At 49.2% G+C, this 22469-nt stretch overlaps 1 protein-coding gene across 1 annotated transcript in view; it reads right to left on the minus strand.

Moving 5' to 3' along the window:
* Nucleotides 1-22469, minus strand: part of RNF165 (ring finger protein 165) — a 127695-nt gene that overhangs the window by 23565 nt on the left and 81661 nt on the right. The window contains exons 2-3 of the mRNA XM_032245239.1: nt 5859-6174; nt 4031-4138 (exon numbers count right to left, since the gene is read on the minus strand). Coding sequence (XP_032101130.1) covers nt 4031-4138; nt 5859-6174 — 424 coding nt within the window. The remainder of the gene's footprint in view (nt 1-4030; nt 4139-5858; nt 6175-22469) is intronic.

A 22469-nucleotide genomic window follows, 5' to 3' on the forward strand; every position in this document is an offset into this window, starting at 1 on the left:
GAACAGCAGCAGCTGTCAGGAGACTCAGGCCCTTGTCCCAGGTTCACCCCTTCTTAGCTGTGAGGCCCTCTCTAGCTAATTCACCTCTTTGAGCTTCATCTCTAAGATGATGATAACAGTAGATCCTCATGGTAATGTTGGAGCATCAAATGAGAAAATGCAGGTGAAGGCTCTTTGCAGAGCACTATATGGATGTAAAGAGCGACTATCAGCCCGAATCCCTGGAATAACTCATGATGAGCCCGTCACTTGGGAAATGAGCTAAACCCTTGGAGCCAGATGGAAGCAAACGTACAAATCCACTAGGGCAGCCCCTCACATTCACAGGTCCATCTGAGGCCTGCAGAGGACAATGCCTTATTCACAGACCTTGGCTGGCTGGTTGGGACCATCAGGGTTTCACACCCTTGCCTGGGCTTATCCCATTGCACTGCCTCACATGGCAGAAGCTCTGATTTTTAGCATTTACCCAGAAGTCTTAGGGAACCCATTAAATTCAAAACAAATGTTCAAGGAATTCTACCAAAGCAAAGTCCCAAGGAGCTTGGAACAGAGTCACCCCAATCCCAAGAATCCTGACTGGAATAGCAAGAAACACCTTTCCCTTTAAATGAATGGGATGGTCTGCCCTGGGTGTGTCTGGGTGGGCTCTCATGATGCCCCTCTTATTGTCTCGTCAGAAATTCCGTGCTCGACCCAGGCTACCCCGACAGGGGATGTGGTTCCTTGAACCCTAAAGAAGTCTGGACCACTGTCTCAAAGATAAATTAGCCCCTAAAGCAGCAGTGTCTCCTGCCTCTCTGCTGTTGCCACTAGCCTGTAAGAGCTTGCTAAGTTTCTGGCTGGGCACGGTGGTTCACGCCTGTAATCCCAGCACTTTGGGAGACTGAGGTGGGCAGATCACAAGGTCAAGAGATCGAGACCATCCTGGCCAACAAGGTAAAACCCCATCTCTACTAAAAATACAAAATTAGCTGGGTGTGGTGGCACACACCTGTAGTTCCAGTTATTCGGGAGGTTGAGGCAGGAGAATTACTTGAACCCAGGAGGCAGCGGTTGTAGTGAGCCGAGATCAAGCCACTACACTCCAGTCCGGGGACAGAGCGAGGCTCCGTCTCAAAAAATAAAAATAAAAACAACAAATAAAAAAAGAGATTGCTGTTTCTAAAGGTGTCACAGAAATATCTAACAGACCTAAAGCCACAGGATTAACCCAGAACTGTGTTTTGGAGATTTCTTGTGTCATGTTTGGCCTTTTTATCTAAACATCAAGATGAACTTTATTTTCCACTTTCAATGTTCTTGAACATGATGTGGTCTGATTGCTGTACAGACCCTAAGTTCTTCCCAGAATCTGGCCCCACAAGTGCCAGCACTATCCTATGGGTGACTCCAGGCTCAGGGCACTTTGGGGGCTTTGCTGAGGCAAGGTTACCTGGAGGGGAATTATCAGTCGGAGGTGCTCACCCTCCCCCCACCCTCTGCCACTCAGAGACCTCGGCATGGCCAGGGCTGCCACTGTGACACAGCAGGGTACAGTCCACACATGGGAGCAGAGTAGAACTGAGAATCCAGGACCGAGTTCAAGAAGGAGCATGAAGAGAACGGAGGCACTGGGTTGCGGCTCGAGGTCAGGATCAAGTTATGCAGCATGGGCGAGAAAGAGAGGGATTTGGGATTTATCCCCCAAGGCCTGCTACCTCCACACACTCTCAGGCCAGGATTCCCAGCTGAGAGAAGTTGCTTGGGTTGGGTTGAGAGATCTCAAAGTAGGACAAAAGGCCAAGGTAACCTCAGGGGCTGCACAGACTTGGGGCTGGACAAGGGCTTGAAGCCCGGTTTCTGGAATGACCAAGGGCAGAAGTCAGTGGTCTCTGATGGTTCTCTAAAGGGGATGAGGGATGCTACAGACACGCTCCCCCCGCCCCCAGGGGCTCCTTGCAGAGGGTGAGAGTAACTCTTCCTATAATGCATTTCCTGTCATCCAATTACCAGGCTGCCTGTCTCCTGGCAGAAGCAGCCTCTCTAGAAAAGAGGGCTGGGATGCAGTTAGCACAATCAATCAATCGCAAAACCCCTGGGCGCCACTGGGTTGGCCCCCCGCTGGAGCAGAGCTAATTACAAGGGAGGAGAAACAGCATCCTACTTGGGAAGTGGGGACAGAACAGGCAGAAAGAGCCCAAGGGTGGATGGTGCGGGGGGGGGGGGGGGGCCCTCCAGGCAGGGTATCCCAGCATCCCCTGCTGTGGCAGGGACCAGCCTCCCGGAGCTTCCTTCTTTCTGTTTCTTGGGGCAAGCAGGGCCAGGAATGCAGACTGGTTTAAATGGTTAAGAAAGACAAGGGGGGTTCGCTCTATAAGGAAAGCTGAGGACATGGCCAGTACCCACGTGCTCCTCCTGCCATCTACCCAGGATGTGTCCCATCTATGTCACCTGTCCAGTCCCACTTGCCTGTAGGCCCCTGTGTGTGTTCCAATCACTCAGCCATATGCAAGGGCCCTGAGTGCTCCGTGTGTAGTGAATTGAATTAAATGAAATTGACTTGACTACTGAGGGACAGAATTCAATCCAAATTGCAATTAAATCTTCCTAATTTGAATCTGCTAATTGGAAAAGGCTAGGCAGAAGTTGGCTGCAGTGCAATCTATCTTTTATGGAACTGTTCAATTTAACGGAGAGTGTACCTGAGAATGAGCAGAGGACTGAAGAACATGGAACATGTGAAAGCCACAGTTTCCTGCACCTAGAAGTACCCTTAGCACTCAATTGACTGGAACTATTCTTTGAAGTCACTCCTGGGTGTGCATGGGAAGGGCTCCCAAAGCCACCCTGGACTAAGCCTGGCAAATGGCTGAAAAATGACACAATGGCAAATCAGTCTTTAAGATAATTCATCTTTTTCCATTGATAGATTCTATATTCTAAAAAAACAAACAAATATTTTTTTACCTGAAAGTTTCAAGAACAGCATAAAAATTTCCTGTATTCCCTTCACCCAGATTCCCCAAATGTCACTATTTTACCACATTTCTATTTCATTTCTCTCTCTGTCTCCTTTTCTCTCTCCTTCACCAAATGTATATAATATACTTACACACACACACACACACACACACACACACACACACACTCCTCTGTGGAGATTGATGATAGATAGATAGATAGATGATAGATAGATAGATAGATAGATAGATAGGTAGTTCTTCTCCCCTGAACTCTTTGCAGGTATGATGCCCTTTATCTCTAAATATTCAGTGAACTGCACACCTTTTTAAGTTTTCAAGGGTTCGGATCCAAACCTAGTTAATATCAGCTCTCTCCTGAGCTAGGATCAGAGTTGGGTGGGACCCAGGATCCAAAACCAAGTGACCCTGCATCAGGACAACAAAGACATCTGTCCTGAGTGGGGGAAATTATGGGCAGGTCTCTCAGGGGCTCAATATCTGCAAAGACTCAGCAACAACACTACCCTCAACCTCTCCCCGCAACCCCTTCCTCAGTCCTGACCTCCGACCTGGCTGGCTTTGTCTCCATCCTTCGAGATGCAATGTAAGTCTGTGTTTACATAGCCACCCGCTCCCCAGCACTGCCTTGCTGGCATGCCGTCGCACTTCTCTGTGGATCCCTTGAGACACACCTCCTCCAGGAAGCCTTCCTGATCACCCAGTTCCTCAGAATTCTCCTTTCTTCTCTCCCCCTAGGGACCACTGGCTCATATCCCCCACTGAACCCGGGAAATGTTTCCTATCCCTGTCCCCCTCCTCCCCTACAGGATCATGAACACTGAGTCCCACGCTGGGCACATGATGCACCCAGTAACATCTGAGCTAATTGCTAGAACCAGGCCCACATGGGACCATCCGGCCAGGAGGGTGGCTGGGAGTAGAGGCAAAGGCTGGGGCCTAAGAACTAGGCCTCTTGCACCATTCAGAGTGAAGGAAAACAGAAACTCCATGGATCTAGCAAGACCTCCCTCCTTCTTCCCTTCCTCCCTTCCTCCCTGCCTGCCCCAGGGGCCCAGAAGACTCACCAGTCAGTGCCCTCAGCCAAATACCTGGGCTGAGGTGTCTGCAGTTGGCCGAAGTCGAAGCTGGGGTGGAGGCGGTGGGGGTGGACAGATACACGCTCCTGACTCCGCCTGCACCAGAAGTGACGGACAGCCCTGGCGTCAGGGTGTGTGCGCGTCGCTGGTTCCCAGGAGCTCTGGGGCACCCTCAGGCTGCCCGACTCCTGCAGCCCCGCTCAGCACCCACACTCTATCAAGCACCGAGTTTCACCACTCTTGACAAACTCAAGGAAGCTTCCCAGATGAGCAGCAGGCTGTAGCTCGGACACTCCATTGGGCTGTCTCCAGGCTGCCTGCTATGCTAAGGTCTCTTCCTAGGTGTGTCCCCGGCAGATTACCTGGTTCCACACACTCTCTGCCTCTTCACACTTCTCCTTCCCCCTGTCCTTGGTGGGTCATCTTCAAGACACACAGACTTGCCTCCTGCAGGCTCTGTGTACCTTATGGCTCCCATCATGCTCTTCTCCTCTCCTCAACCCTTTTTCAACACTCTTCCCAGCTTTCATGGCACAGGTCAAAGCCTTCCTCCTCCAGGAAGGCCTCCTTGAACACCCCAGATCATTATGACCTCTTCTCCCTCTGACCTCCTACAACACTCACTTTCTATCTAAGGCATCCCAAGCCCTGCAGTCATGTATGCCTAGGGCCTTAGAAATCATCTAGTCTGGCAGTTCTTAAAGTGCTCCAAGCATCTTTAGGAGACCCCCAACCCTTTCAGGTGGTTCAAGAGGTCAAAACTATTTTCCTAATAATGCTATAAGGCTATTTGCCTTTTCACTCTCATTCTGTCACAAATGAACAGAAGGGTTTTCCAGAAACTACATGGAAGGTGATTCTGCAAGATTCAATTCTGCAGAAGCAGACATAAGAACATTCTATTAAGCCATACATTAAAGAGATTTGCAAATATGTGTATAAGAAAGTCATGCTTCTCGCTAAATTTATATATAGCAGTTATTTTTCATAAAAATATATTATTGGTGTTAACATGAATTTGTTATTGTTATTTTTAGAGAATTAATAAATATTTGAAACTTTTTAGTTTTCTTTTCTAATATGGTAAACATCAGTAGTCAAAACCCACACACACAGAAGCTCTTTGTAGTCTTCATTAATTTTTAAGAGTGGAAAAGAGTCCTGAGACCAAAAAGTTTGAGATCCACTGACTATCCAACTCTTTCTCTTGACAGTTGAGGCTCAGAGAGGCTCAGTGACTTACCCAGGGCCCCACAAAAACTCCACACCTGTTTGATTAGGATTGTCTAAGTTTACTCCCCGTTCGTTTCCGAAGTATTAATATGTAGCCGGACTCTACCTAGGCCGTGGACTCTTGAGGGCGGGGCTGGAACCAGCCATTTCCTTTTGGTATTCTTTAGGGTTCTTGGGTGTTAGAACCAGGCGGTCATAAAGCTGGAGGGAACACGAGGGGTTTCCTAGTCAAATTTCCTCCCACACCATGCAGAATTCCGCTTTGAGGATCACGGATCACCAGTTACCCAGTCCCTGACCCTGCACCTGAGTGATGCGATGGGGACACACTGGCTTCTTGAGGGAGCCCGAGTCAGGCCAGGACAGTGCTCACTGCCCGAGATGAATACCTCTGAAACAATAGCTACTTCCTACAGAGACCCACTCGATGACTGCCAGCTAAGCCAGGGAGAGAAGCGAGGCGTCCATGAGCCTGTGGCCCCGCCCCAGTCTTTGCCCCACTCAGGCCACTCCCTGGCCCTGGCCCCGCCCCCTTAGTCACCCCCCACCCCGGGTCCCCACCTCGAGCCCAGGCAGCACCAACCTGGGGTGCGAGACAAGCCTGCGGTGCTGGGCTTCCAGGAGCTGCTGCTGCAGGAGGTATTGCTGGTGCAGGGCCTGAGGTAGGAAGGAGGGACCTGTGACGTCCTGGAACTGCAGGGTGGGCAGCGGGGTCAGCGACTGGTGCAGGGCGCCGCTGTGCTGGTGGGCCGGGGCCATGTGGGCGCTGAGGCCTGGCTGCGACTGCACGGGGTGGGCCAGCGGGAAGTCGGGAGCGAGCTGCTGCGGCTGCGGGGGGCCCAGGTGGAAGTGGCGGCAGGAGGTAGCGTGAGGATGCTGAGACCTTTGAAAGGGGGCACCTGGAAGGCAAGGACAGAGACATCACCATGAGGACCAGCACCAAGCTGCCATCACACTGACCCTCGTGCCCACTCAGGACAGCCTGGGGCTGGTGAAGCTCAAGACCTGTATTAGATAGGACACAGCAGGGTCATCATGGTTATAGGTATGTGATTATCTTTAACTCAGCCAGGTGAAGGCTGTGTGCATGTGTGTACCTGTTGTGGGGCGAGGGAAGTGTGTCTTCTTTAATGAATACATAAGCATCATTTTTATAATTAACATACTTCTTTAGAAGCCTTAAGGTTCCTAAATCTTGGCCTTTTAAATTAGGCTCCTATCCAAGCTCACTGACCCCACTACCTTTTTAAAGATGCCACATGGGCCAGGTGCAGTGGCTTATGCCTGTAATCCCAGCAATTTGGGTGGCTGAGGTAGGTGGATCATCTGAGGTCAGGAGTTCAAGACAGCCTGACCAACATGGAGAAACCTCGTCTCTACCAAAAATACAAAAATTAGCCAGGCATGGTGGTGCATGCCTGTAGTCCCAGCTACTTGGGCGGCTGAGGCAGAAGAATCACTTGAACCCAGGAGGCGGAGGTTGCAGTGAGCCAAGATGGAGCCACTGTGCTCCAGCCTGGGCAACAAGAGCAACACTCTGTCTCCAAAAAAAAAAAAAAAAAAAAGCCACATGAAGGAGAAAATTTAGTGCAGACTAGCCAAGCTCTGAACTTCACTGAACCCTGACCAGCCAGGACTCAACCCATATGGAGCCCTAATTCCCAGAGAAAAAATAACCAGAAGATGCTTTATATACAGTTTTAAGGAAAAACACACACACACACACACAGATCACATGAAATAATTTTTTATTTAAGTAAATGTTAAATAATTTACTATAACATTATCATTGATTTAAAAGCCAACATGTCCAGGTCGAAGCTGGGTTCAGGCTACATTCAATTTGAGCTCTAGTACTTTTCTAAATGAAATTGAGCTTGACCACAAGAAAGCCTTACAAATTCTCTCTGAGTGAAAGTCCAGCTCTAGGTGCTGAAGTGAGGCCTTTAATGAGGCCAGGAAGTAGACCAGGAATTTCAGAAAGATTTGCAGAAAACTCCCTGCTAAACATGGCAGATTCAGTACATGTCTGCTCCTCCCAATATCCACTAAAATGAGAACAAAGGAATAAAGAGACAATAAACAGACAAGGACAGAGAGAACAGGAGAGGTGACATCAGCAGGCAACAGATGTCAACAAATTTTTGGAAGAAAAGGAAAGCAGATGGAGGAATTTGCAGAACAGAGAAACTGAAAACCAAGCACCTACCAAAGGAGCCGTCAAAAAGAAATGGACAAGTCTCAACACACAATGCTGGAAGTGTCAGGAACTGGAGGCAGTGGCTACTTGGAAGGCAGGAGAAAGGCGGAGCCGAGAACAGGGAGACCTACTGCAATCTGTGCAAGGAGCAGTTCTGCCCACGGCTCCTCCCCTTTCTCATGCAGGGCAGTGACTTTCTTTCCCAGAGACGCCCAGATAGGAGTGGGGGTTGACCCAAGGCAGAAGAGGGCAGGAGTGCAGCACCATGCTAAAAACATAGCAGGATTCAGTGGAAGTCTGTATATGGAACTTTGGAATTCCTGTCCTCCTCTACTACTTGGTGCCAAAAACACTGTTACCCAAGCTTGTGCCCCTCTCCTGTACCCTCCACAGCCCCAGGGTGAAACTGGGGGATGCTTCTCTAAAGAAAATCATTGGTCCCAGGAAGAGCTATGCAGATACTTCCGGTTGAGAGCACCCCAATTAAATCACTGGGTCCCCAACTGACCACTCTAGAATGAAGCCCAGTCATTGAAAAGTCCATTCTCACCCTCAAGGCCCACAGACATTCCAGACAGCTTTAGTGACCTACTCTTTGACATGAACAGACAGCCTAAGAGTGATCAGTCTTTTGATTTCAAAGTGAAAAGAGAAAGAGAATCCACCAATTTTTAAAAAATGAACTCAGAGGATCATGTCCTTTGCAGGGACATGGATGAAGCTGGAAACCATCATTCTCAGCAAAACAACACAGGAACAGAAAACCAAACACTGCATGTTCTCACTCATAAGTGGGAGTTGAACAATGGGAACACATGGACACAGGGAGGGGAACATCACACACCGGAGCCTGTCAGGGGGTAGGGGGCTAGGGGAGGGATAGCATAAGAGAAACACCTAATGTAGATGACTGGTCAATGGATACAGCAAACCACCATGGCACGTGTATACCTATGTAACAAACCTGCATGTTCTGTACATGTATCCCAGAACTTAAAGCATAATTTTTTTAAAAAAATGAACTCAGAAGAACAGAGTTATTGCAAGGACTAGAAAAAAATTAACTTCAAAACAACATAATCAATATCCTCAGGAAAACAAGATGTTGGATCCATGCAACTACATGAAGCTCTTGAAGAAGGATCAATGAGAAAATGAGAAAGAGAGTTCTTGGAAATTAGAAATGTATGTGGTGAAATGAAATTCAACAGGGGAGTTGGAAGACAAAGCTGGAGACATTTTCCAGAAACCAGAATGAGAAGACGGAGCAATGGGGCATGGGAGGAAAAAAGATGTAAACATTGAAGGGACCAGTCAGAAGATTCCACATTCCACTAGGAAGAGAGAAAGAATGGAAGAAATGATAGGGAGAAAATTAGGGAAAAAATTATAACCCCTATTTCCTACAACCGAAAATCTGCATTTCTAGATAGAATGGCCTTCTGAGTGTCCAGCAAAGTAGATGGGGGAAAGAAATCCCCTACTCCCAAAAGACATCTCCCTGCAAAGTGTCCAAACAACCGGAGCAAAGAGATGGTTCTAACGCCTTCCAGAGAAAAAGGTCCCATTTCAGAATAGCTTGAGATTTTTCAAGAATAAATCCAGAGGCTTGAAAACGATAGAGCAGCTGCCTTCAAGGTATAGAGGGGAAAGGGTGATTTCCAGTCTAGAATTTTCTGCCCAGCCAAACCATTCATCAAGTATGAGAACAGAATAAAGCCATTTTCAAACATACAGGAGCTCAAAAAAATTAACCTTCCTGACACTTCTCAAAAAGGTACTAACACAAACCAAGAAAGAGGAACAACAAAATAGGGCTGCACCCAACAGAGGGGGGAGGTTTCTCAAGCACACAGCTGTGCAGGGACTTCTGCAGCCATTCCACGGGGGAGCAGGAGGGTGAGGGGATCTGCAGGAGAGGAGAGGGGACTGGAGACAATGCGATTATTGACGAAGGGCTAGGCGCAGTGGCTCATGCCTGTAATCCCAGCACTTTGGGAGGCTGAGGTGGGAGGATCACGAGATCAGGAGATCGAGACCATCCTGGCCAGCATGTTGAAACCCCATCTCTACTAAAAATACAAAAATTAACTGGGTGTGGTTGTGTGCACCAGTAATCCCAGCTATTCCAGAGGCTGAGGAAGGAAAATGGCTTGAACCCTGAAGGCGGAGATTGCAGTGAGCCAAGATGGTGCCACTGCACTCTAGCCTGGCAACAGAGTGAGAGTCCACCTCAAAAAAAAAAAAAAAAAAGTGGCCCCATGAAAATGGTACTACTGCACAGTGGCTCACATCTGTAATCCCAACACTTTGGGATTACTTTGGAGGCTGAGGCAGAAGCACCACTTGAGGTCAGGAGTTCAAGACCAGCCTGGACAACAAAGCAAGAAAGAAAGAAGAAAAAAGTATTTTAAAAAATAGTATTTGGCCTGATGCAGTGGCTCACGCCTGTAATCCCAGCACTTTGTGTGGCCTAGGCAGGTGGATCACAAGGTCAGGAGTTTGAGACCAGCCCAGCCAATATGGTGAAACCCCATCTCTACTAAAAATACAAAAATTAGCCAGGCGTGGTGGCATGTGCCTGTAGTCCCAGCTACTCAGGAGGCTGAGGCAGGAGAATTGCTTAACCCTGGAGGCGGAGGTTGCAGTGAGCCGAAATCATGCCACTGCACTCCAGCCTGGTGACAGAGTGAGACTCTGTCTCAAAAAAAAAAAAAAAAAAAGTATTTGAAGATTTGAACGGATTTTATAATGTGATAGAGAATTTGGTAAGAATCTGTTAAAATGCTATAGAAAACAAGGCAATCAAAAGAAAATGATGCAATTATTATGACCAAGGAAAGAAAAAGTTGTGTAAGAAAGTGTGACTACCTGTATGATGCTGTACTTGGCTCAACAGTAAACAACATTTCTATATTAACAATAAAGCAAATAATTAGGAAACTATATTGGAACAGAAAAGGAAGTTTCTTCCACAATATAAATAGCATAGGCAATATCGGAAATTGAAAAATTCCGACAAATAGAAATCTAATCTTTGGTTGTAAATTTGCTTGGTAATTTACGTCTTTCGGGAAAGAAATGCCTGAAGAAGAGCTAAAAGCATGCTGCAGTTGAGGGGTGTGCCTCTGGTGTAGAGGGCAAAGGGCAGACGGAAGCTGCGGGGCTCAATGTGTCTTACACTAGTCTGTTCAGCCTTGTAGATGACTTGCTTGTCACTGATCAACTTTTTAAAATAAATCTTTGCAAAAAGAAATGAAAATCCAAAGAATTTCTGCCTGTCTGCAAGTGAGACAGAAAAGAGTTATCTAGAACTTTAATTCCCACAAGCATTTCCGTCAGTCAGACCTCTCTGCTTTATAGATTCTGGCTTTGGTAAGTCCGGGAACTGCAGCACAAGCAAGCGCGCACCAGATCCCCTTCCCCTCATTCCATCATCTTCCATCACACAGGACAAAGGGAAGGAGAGTGCCAGTGTGACAGAGGGAATGAGGGCAAGAAAAGGGAAGCGCTGCAGAAGGATAAAGAGCAGTGGAAGATAAACGTGACTGTAAAGCAAAAGAATGGAGTGAAAATGGGTATTGTCAAGACTCTCACCCAGCACTGTCCCGCTGAATTATAACGTGGGCCACATAGGGAATGTTACATGTCCTAGTAGTCACCTTTTAAAAAGTAAAAAGAAACAGATAAAATTATTTTAATAATATATATTTCTGTAATTCAACATATCCAAAATGTATTTCAATATGTATTCTATATTTTAAAAAATTATTGAGCTTTTTTGCATTATTTTCTTTTCATACTATGTCTTCAAAATCTGGTGGCAATTTTGTGCTTACATCTCAATTCGCCCTAGCCTCATTCCAAGTATCCAGTAGCCACTGGAGGTGAGTGACTTCCATTTTGGACAGTGCATCTCTACAGGAAAAAAAAACAGCTCCGTACACAGAGCAAAGCATTTCAGCCAAGTTTCCTAATCAATAGAGTGGAGCAGTGACCACTGTTTACTGGTGAAATCCAAACCTCTGGGTCTGGTTATTGTTATTTTGTTGCTGTTGTTTGAGTTGGAGTCTTGTTCTGTTGCCAGGCTGGAGTGCAGTGACCCGATCTCAGCTCACTGCCATCTCTGCCTCCCGGGTTCAAGCCATTCTCCTGCCTCAGCCTCCCTAGGAGCTGGGATTACAGGCATGTGCCACCACACCCAGCTAACTTTTTTATTTTTAGTCGAGATAGGATTTCACCATGTTGGCCAGGATGGTCTCAATCTCCTGACCTTGTGATCCACCCGCCTCACCCTCCCAAAGTGCTGGGATTACAGGCTCGAGCCACCACACATGGCTTCCCCTTGGCCTGGTATTAAAGCTCCATTCTCCTTATTTCCCACAGACCCCTCCAAGCCCTCCCCCAGCCGTCCACACGGATCTACTAAAAATTCCAGATACATCTCGCACATTCTCACTGGAGAGCCTATGCTCCCATCTCCCTGGCTGCTTTTTCCATCTCAAAGGGTCCGTGTCTCCTCTCAGCTCCTCCAGAAATGCCACCCTGCCCACCAGTCCCAGGGATGCCTTACTCCTCTAATCTCTGAGAACTCCCTTCTCTCCCACTCCTTTGGCACCTGGCAGTGGCTACCTTGAGCTGTCTCTTCACACTGGCCGCCCCCGCCAGGCTGGGCTTCGTGTCTTAGCTGTTTCTGGATCCCCACGCACCTGGCTTGGTGCTGGCACCCAGTAAGTACCTGCTTGTCTGACGGATTGTTGTGGGGAGTGAGGGAAGCACAGCGGTTCAAAGGGACTGAGGGTTTGAGGCTGGTTGAAGGCACACTGGTTTGAAATGGAGTGGGAAAGAGAATGGCAAGTGGAGCCAGGTAGGTTCTGGGTGTTGGTACTTGGCATGGCAGGGCCAGGTCAGGTGGGGCTGGCCAGCACCCTCCCAGGTGAGCCCTGGGAGAGCCTCCCCCACTGCCACGAGTGTGCAGCTGCCTCCCTCGCATCAGCCCCTCCTTGCCATGAGGATGCCCACTCTGTCCAAGGAGCCTTCAGGTTTCTCTGGAGGCGCATTAGGAGGAGCACCAACTGCCCCAGCCTGGGGAGGTTTCTACCATCCTACAACTGGTGCCCTCCAGCTGATGCACTGGGAAGTGAGAGCAGATTCTTCTCTCCACAGTGGCGGCCAGAGGAAGGTGGGCACAGGTACCTGGCTGTCTGCAATATTCCAGGCAAACTCTGCCTGCAAGCTCCTTTGACTTCCTTTCTGGGACTCTGCACTTCTTCCCTCTACCATCTCCATCCCCAGAGTGGTTCCTGGTCTCAACACCCTGCTTAGAAGGGAACTGGAAGTGGAGACATCCCCCATACCCGCTGGGGCCTCTCCTCAGCCCTAAATCATGTGGGATCTGTAACAGTACCAGGCAGCAGCTGCTCCATTTGGTTTCTAAGACCAGAGGAGTGAAGCTCTCAGGATAGAATAGCTGGGTCCAGGACAAGTCCATGATCAGTGATGTCTGAAAAACAGACATCCCAAATACCCCATAAGTAGACAACCTGCAATTTTTCCCATTAGAGTTGCTCCTTCAAGTTAAAAAAATAATCTCCAGATGTCCCTGATTACATGATGCATTTGTCATATTTCCCCAAGCTAAAATGCCATCAGTTGAAAGATCCATTTTGAACTAAATAATATTTTTAGAGAGTAGAGAGAAAGAAGGGTCTTCCAGAAACGACCAAACCACATTAAATAAACACATCAATGGGAAGACACACATTCATTTCAGAAGAAAAATGCATATCTTAGAATTCTGAGTGGATACTAACAGTGAGCACATCTGAGAATTGGCCGGGAGCTGTACCTTAAACCAGGAGGCGGGGCCCGAGTGAGATGGGTGCAGGGCTGAGGATAGCCCTCCACAGCTGGGGCAGGGGGAGCCCACAGGTGCCGGGCTCTTCTGAGGCCCACCTGGCAACACAGGACACACCATAGGTGCCCCACAAATGCCTGGGGACTGGTGGCTGCTTCGTGACTTGTGGGCAAAAAGCCCAAAGAGACTGGCTGCTGGAGAACGGCTGGGTCAGAGGACAGAAGAACCCATGGGGGAGGGAAAGAAAAGGGAGAAGCAGAGAGCAGTGGGGAAGGTGGGTGGAGATAACAGTGACAGCTTCCCCGAGTCTCTAAAACACTCACTGACTTGCCTGGGACACTCACCTGATAAGTGACAAAGTAGAAATTTGAACCAAGGTGTTTTCTAAAAGCCAAATGTGGACGGGCAAGGAGCTGGGAAGCTTGATGAAGTGTGGTAGCAGTGAGGGAGTGCTGTGGCCTCAATGTTGGTGTCACCCCAAAGTCATATGTTCAAATCCTAACCCCCAAGGTGATGGTTTTAGGAGGCAGGGCCTTTGGGAGGTGATTAGGTCATGGGGATAGAGCCCAATGAATTCGATTAGTGCCCTTTGAAAAGAGGCCCCAGAGAGCTGGCCCACCCCTTCCACCAGTGAGAACACAGAGGGAAGGTGCCATCTATGAGGAGGCAGGCCCTCGCCAGACACTGAGTCTGCCAGAGCCTTGGTCTTGGACTGCCCAGCCTCCAGAACTGTGAGTAGTGCATTTCTGTCATTCCTAAGCTCCCAGTCTATGGCCTTCTGTTAGAGCATCCTGAACAGACTAAGACAGGGGGCCTCCCAGGAAGAAGAATGGTGCAGAGATAGGGCCAGGACACCAAGAGAACACACTGGGTATAGTCAGGGGGCTCTTCAGGCCAGCAGATGAGGGAAGTGGAGTGAGGGCTGAGCCTGGGCAGGAGCAAAGAGCCAGACCAAGAAGTCAGATGCTGGGGAGCGTGAAAGGCAGCAAAGGCTTCTCCAGGAAAGGCTGACTCCCGAGCTGGAGGTCCTGATGCTCCAGCCCTAGGACTTGCTCTGGAGGAAAGTGGAGTTGCATCCTCAAGACTCCAGGGCTGAGAGGCACTGTCCTCCAGCTCTTCAAGGAAAAGAAGGCTGAAGGAGGAGAAGAACAGGCAGCCTGAAGGGCCCCACAAGGTAGCTGACATCTCAGCCTGGCCTGCCACCCACCCAGGGCCACCCCCGTGACAGTGGCCCTCTGCTGGTGGGTGCCTCAAGCACAGGCCTGCCCAGAGTCCCTGTTGCAGGCCCCCAGCTGACCAGAGCCAGCTCTCCCTGCTCCAGGGCCATGGGACCCTGGGAGGATAGGATGGGACCCAAACCCTCCTGAGATTCTCTGGGGCTTCCCTGGAGGCCCGAGTTCCTGCCTCCCTAGCCCAGCTCTCAGGTGTCATGTTTCTAGCTGTGCTCAGCTACTGAGCCAGCCTCACTCTTCCCCATCATTGGGGCAGAACAGGGAGGAGACACTGGAAGCAGGGCTCTGATGGCCAGAAAGGAGGGGAAAGCCAGAGACTCCCTCTCCAAATGCTCCAGGGAGGGTCAGGGAGAAAGAAGACAGGACAGCTGGCTGCAGGGCTGGAAAGGCTCAGCCTCATCAGCCAGGGTCCAGTGCTGGCTCCTTTTTGAAAAGCCCACACAAGTAGCAAAAAAAAAAAAAAAAAAAAAAAAAAAAAACAGTCTTTTGAAAAGCAGGTTTCTGCCCACAGAGGCCAGTAAGGAAGGCATCACTACCAAGAAGGCTTCAAAGCCAGGCAGAGTCACCGGGTATAAGGGCTCCATCCCAAAGGCCAGGGCACCTCCCCTCACAGTCAGGCCTGGACAGCCCCGTGGACTTCTCCTGGCCTTCATTTCCTGGACTTGTGACCTGCAGCGATGCCGCTGATCCCACACACCTGCTGAAATCTCTCTGCTGCCAGGGGCCTCAAATAGCTTCTGACCAGGCCTCTCATCTTATTCATGGGGATGCTCAGTAGAAAGTAGAAAGCGCCAGAAAGATGTTTGTGGACAGAGTGTTTTGACCACCGCCAGGGTCTTAGAGCTGGGCAGAACAGAGTTGAGATGGGCACGTCAACGCTGTGATGTGATGCCCAGCATTTGAAGTGGGCTGGAAGCAGGGAGAGGCAAGGACCAGGGCTGACCTTCAAAATTCCTCTTCCAAATAAATGGCTGCCACGTTAACCTTCCTACAGCACAATTCTGAACATTCCATTCTCTGCCCAAACCCCGTTCCCAGCCTTGCTCCCTCTCACTGCTGTGTCTGACCTTCCTCATCTCTCCCACACCCCAAGGGGCCTTGGCAGCCTGTGGGCCCTCGATGGTAATTCTCTGTCTTCTGGCACTGCCACCCTGCTTTGCCAAACCATCACATCCTGTCCAACCTTAACTATCCTGGGCAGATGTTAACTCCCCTCAGAGCCCTCCAAGACCTTCCCAGGTGGATGAAATTCTCCCTCCGTCTGACTTGTGGCATGTAGGCCATTACACTTGGCATTTTGTCTGTATATGAATTTTATCTCCAGTAATAAGCTGTGAAGTGAATGTTCTCAGGACAGGTACCATGCAGTCAATGCCCTTTGTTCTTAGAAGGGGATATTCTTAGAAATATTCTGAGAGGGGAAGAGAATGAGATACTGGAGAAGGAAAAGAAAAAGAAAGAAGGAAGGAGCTGGAGAGAAGAGAGTGAAGAAGGGGGAAGGAGGGAAAGGAGGAAGAAAGAGCTCTTTATCTTAGATAGGTAAGGATGACATTGTTAGCTAGTAAAGAAACATAGTTCCAGCTGGGCGCGGTGGCTCATGCCTGTAATCCCAGCACTTTGGGAGGCTGAGGCGGGCAGATCACAAGGTCAGAAGTTTGAGAACAACCTAGCCAATATGGTGAAACCCTGTCTCTACTAAAAATGCAGAAACTTAGCCAGGTGTGGGGGTGGGTGCCTGTAATCCCAGCTACTCTGGAGGCTGAGGCAGGAGAATCACTTGAACCCAGGAGGCGGAGGTTGTGGTGAGCGGAAATCACGCCATTGCTCTCCAGCCTGGGTGACAGAGCAGGAATCCATCTCAAAAAAAAAAAAAAAAGAAGAAGCAGCATAGTTCTTCATGGGAGCCTCCAATATCCTAACTAAATGAAACTCAATGATCATGCTGCCTTCATTCTACAGATGAAGACCTGGGGGCCAAGGAATCTGGGGTGGCATGTCTGAGGGCTCTAGGGTAGTTATGGCCAAGTTGGGGCTGGCGTCCAGGCCTCCTGAGTCCGAGTGCTGCAGTGCGATCCCCCTGCTCTCACATCAGTGTCACTGCCTCCCAGCACATGGGTCCTCATATGCCCATACACGTCTCCACACGGTACTCCCAGAGAGGAACTCACCTGCCTGGTGGCTCACCGAATGGAAATAACATGCCATGGTCCTGGGGTTTCCACCTCCCCTCCCCCTTCCTCTCTCTCTCTCCCGAGCTCCCCTAGGAATAAGCCTGTTCCTGCCTAAGACAGTAACCAGGAAACAAAGCCCCAGCTGCTGGCATCCATGGAGAATGAGCTTGAATCTCTTCTGCGGGAGATGCTGAGGAACGGCTGAAGTGGGCATGACTGCTCAGGTCCCGTGCAGTCTGCCTTGGCCAATAGCCATGCGCCTCCTCCCTGGCCTAAAGAAATGCCAAGGACAAGCCCTGGCTTTATAGAGCAGGCCAAATGTTTCCAGGCCCTTCGGTACTTCTGTAGCAAAACAAATCCCAGGGTCTTTGGAAATCCCCAGAGGAAAGGCTCGAGGCCTTGCATTTCATAGGGTTTCACTGATGGAAAGGTTGAAGGCAACTCCTGGGTAGTGGAACTGATTTGGAGAAACTCATATTAAGATGGACATTGATTGATTAACTGGACTCTGGTGATGGACAGCGGGGTTGTGAAGGGACTTGAGTCATCGGACACTAGGAACAGTTGGAGAATCTGGGCATGAGCAGGGAAGAGGAAACTCCGGGTCAGGTAATAGCTGCAGTCAAAAGGATGAAGGTCTTTCTGGTAAGCGGATTTGAGTCAACATAAGGAAGACATTTCTCAGAATTTGTTTTGTCTCCCAAAGTTCCTCATCACTGCAGACGCCCATGCAGAGGCCAATTAACTGCCCAGAAGAGGAGCATGAACACTGGTAAAGGGGAGAGGTATGATCTGGAGTACTTCCAGTGCCTTTCTTGGCCACCTGGAGATGATGCGAATTCCCTGCAACATCTACTCTGCTTTTGGCCTGATCATAGTTGAAGCTGCCAAACTGGACAGTCACCATCTGTGAAGGCACAGACAGCCAGACCTCGGTGGGGGGGCGGTAAGGAGAGAGCAAGTCTTGGATCCTCAGGGAACAAGCTGGGGGCCTGCGCCCAGGTGGAAGGAGATGTAAGTCCAGAGGAGGTCCGCGTCCAAAGACAGACTTCACATTCTACTTAACCAGCCCCCCAGGGAGCCTCCTCTCCCCTCTGCATGGATACAGCTCAGAATCTCATTTCCGGCTGAGTGAGTGGCTCATGCCTGTAATTCCAGCACTTTGGGAGGCCAAGGGGGGCAGATCACAAGTTCAAGAGATGGAAACCATCCTGGCCAAAATAGTGAAACCCTGTCTCTACTAAAAATACAGAAATTAGCTGGGTATGGTGGCTTGCATCTCTAGTCTCTCCTACTCAAGGGGCTGAGGCAGGAGAATGGCTTGAAACCGGGAGGCAGAGATTGCAGCGAGCTGAGATTGCGCCACTGCACTCCAGTCTGGTAACAGAGCAAGACTCCATCTCAAAAAAAAAAAAAAAAAAAAAAAAAAATCTCATTTCCTGCATCTTCTGAGTCTCCCACTGGTCTGCACTGAGTTTTCCAGCCTGGGAGACATTTGAATTTTGCGCAACTAGGTAACGCACCCTTTGTGACTCATTCAGATGCAGGGCGCTTGGGAAAGTAATACACGAAAAATGGAGGTGGGGGGAAATTGTGGGGAACCTTGAATGGCAGAACTGAGAGTCTAGGGGACTGGGAGTCTGGGGTATACTTCGTGAGCTAACTACTTGACTACACACCAGACAAATCAGAGATAAAGAAAATGAATTTGGGCCATCTGCCCAGAACCCAGCTTCATAGGCCATTCTTCCCAGTTTCCTTACCTACTCCATGTACATCAGCTTAACCTCTTTTGCTCCAGTCTGATCAACCACAAGAGGCCTATTGCTTGGCTTAGCCCCCAAGGCTGCCATGGGTCTGCTCTCCTCCCTCTCTGTCTATTGGTTTCCTGTCCAATGGAAGATGCCAAGGGCCTGGAAAGAAGTGATATCCCCAAAGGGATCCTTACAGCCAAGAGCAGCTTTGTGATTCTTCTCCAGGGCCAGGCTTTGATCTCTAATGAAAAGCTCAGCTTCCTCCAAGGAACAGACTTCCTGCTCTCAAAACACTGATGGGAGGGGACTTTGCATCCTAAGGAACCCTACTTGTCCATGAGTTTGAGACAATTAAACAGCAAGCTTCCAACAAGCAGCGAAGGGCCAGTTTTTAGCTCCAGCTGCCATCATGGACCAGGAGTAAGGGAAGGAAGCCTAGAGGGGTTGTTTAGAGACAGGATACAATTACAGAAGAAAACCTCTGTGCATAATGAGACAATATTGTGGGCATCATCCATCCAAGAAGACACTTTTTCCTATCTAAACCAACAAGGTGTATGGACACATTCCTGCCACAGTCCTAACAAGGCATTTTGTGAAAGGCATCTACGGTCAGAAGACTGTACACTCCATGAAGGCCGAGCCTAAGTCTGTCACACCTCTACCCCTATTGTTTGGCACAGAACCTAATACATAGTAAGAACTTGCTGAATGAATGAATGAATGAATGATCATGTACAGATAAGCATGGAGGAAGCATCCTCTTGCCAAAAACCCTAGTCATGTGCAAGCAGCTCCCTCACCACATTTTAGCACTGCACGGAATTTCAAGGTGTCAGAGGGACAAACAAAACTAAAGCGGATAAAGTGCAAGGTGGAAAGACTAGCTATGAAGAATTGCAGACAGAAAGACTCGGAATTCTTTGCGATGAGGCTAGGGGCCCAGTTGCAAGTCCAACATGAACTGGGGAGACCCAGCGCGGAGGTGGTGAGTGTGCATCACAATCAACTAACAGAAGAAGTGATTAGAGATCCAGAACAGAAGTCCTCATCCTGCCATTTCTGGCCAGGGAAGGAGGGGTCTGCACTGGGTGGATGGCATTGGGTGGCTTTTGCAAACCATGTAGAGCTCCTCTTAGGTCATGAGTTCAGATATTCTCCTACTATTGTATTTTATTTTATTTTATTTTTTTTTTTTTTGAGACGGAGTTTCGCTCTTGTTACCCAGGCTGGAGTGCCATGGCGCGATCTCGGCTCACCGCAACCTCCGCCTCCTGGGTTCAGGCAATTCTCCTGCCTCAGCCTCCTGAGTAGCTGGGATTACAGGCACACGCCACCATGCCCAGCTAATTTTTTGTAGTTTTTAGTAGAGACGGGGTTTCACCATGTTGACCAGGATGGTCTCGATCTCTTGACCTCGTGATCCACCCGCCTCGGTCTCCCAAAGTGCTGGGATTACAGGCGTGAGCCACGGCGCCCGGCCTTATTGTATTTTAAATTAAGACTCAAGTAAATTAAAAACATAAAAAAGCAAATCCCCAAACCCCAATAACTTTCTTTTTGTTTTTTTCTTTTGAGATGCAATCTTGCTCTTGTTGCCCAGGCTAGAGTGCAGTGACACAATCTAGGCTCACTGCAACCTCTGCCTCCTGGGTTCAAGCAATTCTCCTTCCTCAGCATCCCAACTAACTGGGATTTTAGGCACATGCCACGACGCCTGGCTAATTTTTATATTTTTAGTGGAGACGGGGTTTCACCATGTTGGCCAGGCTGGTCTTGAACTCCTGACCTCAGGTGATCTGCCCTCCTGGGCCTCCCAAAGTGCTGGGATGTGAGCCACCACGTCCAACCCAAACCCCAATAACTTTCAAGACATGCTAGGGGGGCTACCTGGACCCATTTCACATCAGCATTTTCTGGTGCTAAAAGGAGAGGACCCAGTTCAGAAAGCCACTTCGATGGGGCCCCTTCCTACTGAGGTGTGCAGAACACACACTAAGCTTACACAGCTTGGCCCTGTGAATACAGTGGATGGGATAGAGAGTGGCTTTATTCTTCTGCCTCCCATTTCCCCTGGGAGAACTGTTTCATCTGATGCCAACTTCTCTCGTGTCCTCCTCTGTTCCGCCCCAAGCCTGGCTCCCAGAGCCATCTGTTCTGATGTGCGATGACGGGGAAGAATTTAGAAGAGTTTGGACCGTGGCTTTTCTCAGGAGCGGTTATGTTTTAAGGAGGTGGTGCTATGAAGTTCTAATGGTGGGTTTTCAGACAGCAACCAAGGAGCGGAAGTGCTGTGGGAGATCTTGGCCTCCCCACGCCCCTGAAATCAGATCATATCAGTCAGTGTGTATCTGCCTGCTTTCAGAGGGAACCAGAATCAGTAAAATTAGATTCCCGACCATCACTGCTCATGGGGCAGCCCTGACTAGCACTCTAGGGTGTTGGGGAGGGGGTGTTGGCATGAGAGAAAGAGAAGATGGACGTCAGTGGAAATACATGAGAGAGAAAAGAAGGCAGGAAAGAGAGAAGGTTAAAGGAGAACAGAGGAAGGGAGATAACAAAAGGAAGCAAAGAGGGAGAGGAGGGAGGCCGTGCCTGGGAAAGGCAGAGCTATAGGTTTCTTGGAGCTGGCAGATCCCATATACCTAACAAGCAACAGAGGCCCGTCTGTCTCCAGTTACCTCGAGGGGCTCCATCAGCCCCTTGGCTGCCCCTGCTTTGTGACTGCCCTGCCTCTCATCCCTGTCGGCCCATCCCAGGCAGACCTGGTCCAGCTGTGCACTGTCCACTCTGCTCATCACTTAGTGTCATACAGTTATTTCAGACCAGCAGCCCTTCGACCCAGTCACTCCAGCTGGACCCAGGGGCCCCTCAGGCCAAGATTGCGCCCGCTCCCCTAGAGGAGAGTCCTGGCAAGCTCTCAGGGGAGTGAGTTGGGTACCCACTTCCTGTCTCTGGACTTCAGCTTTCCAGTCTGCAAAATAAGCGTGTTGTGTCTTGCCTGCCCACCTGGCAAGGGGAATGCTACGAACCCTCCTCCCATGAAAGTGTCTTATAAAGTATAGAGGCTTTTCACTCTTCACAGGCCCTGGCCTAGAGCTGGCTGCAGAGGATGGCTCATTGATTTCCTTGAATTGGAGATCTTCTCGAACTCTGAGCACCTGCACCTCCCAAGTCCCCCTCTTCCCATCAAGCTCCAGCACCGTCTGTAGTAAAACACCAGGCAGGGGAGAGTATCCAGGGCACCCAGCAACAGGCCACCCAAGGGCAGCCTGTCAACAGAAGCACCCTGGCTGACAGCCTACTTTCTGGGGTGAACCCAGGGACATCAGAAAGATTCATGGTCTGGTAATAGCGTTCCCACTAGAGCCAAAAATTCTCCAGGAGGGAATCATTGCTTTGGATGAAGCATTGCTCCCTCTCACTTCTACTTTCAAAGTGCAAATGCCCATAAGAGGGCAACACACTAACTCCCTAATGTTTCCGAGTGTGGATGAACTTGCAAGATTTTCTGTGTCCAGACAGAATGGAAAACCATGGAGATGCTGAATGAGTTGGGAAGCCTAGGAGAGAAAAACAAACCTTCTCCCCTTCACAGTCCTGCCCCCCGCCCTCAGCCCAGAGCATGAACACATCCAGTTAATAGCTCTTTTCTGGGTCTGTAACTGTCTTGCCACATAATTGAATTGGATTCAGAACTTGACTTACTCAATCACCAAGTATTTACTGCATGCGTTCTACGTATGAGGCATTGTTCTAGGTGCTAGGGATGCAGCCGTGATCAAGCAGGTTAAAAATCCTTGCCCTCGTGGAACTGCAGTCAAGTTCTGTCCTGTCCAATGTGGTTACCAAATGTGAAATGTAGGTAGTTCAAATTCACAGGTGCTGTCATATGTAAAACAGACGCAAGATTTCAGACTTAGTACAAACAAAATAATGTAAAAAAATTAGTAACTTTTAAAATTAATTAATTTAAAAAT

This window comes from Sapajus apella, unplaced genomic scaffold (assembly GCF_009761245.1).
Source record: "Sapajus apella isolate SASKATOON/1434 unplaced genomic scaffold, GSC_monkey_1.0 scaffold57, whole genome shotgun sequence".
In the NCBI taxonomy this organism is placed as follows: Eukaryota; Metazoa; Chordata; class Mammalia; order Primates; family Cebidae; genus Sapajus; species Sapajus apella.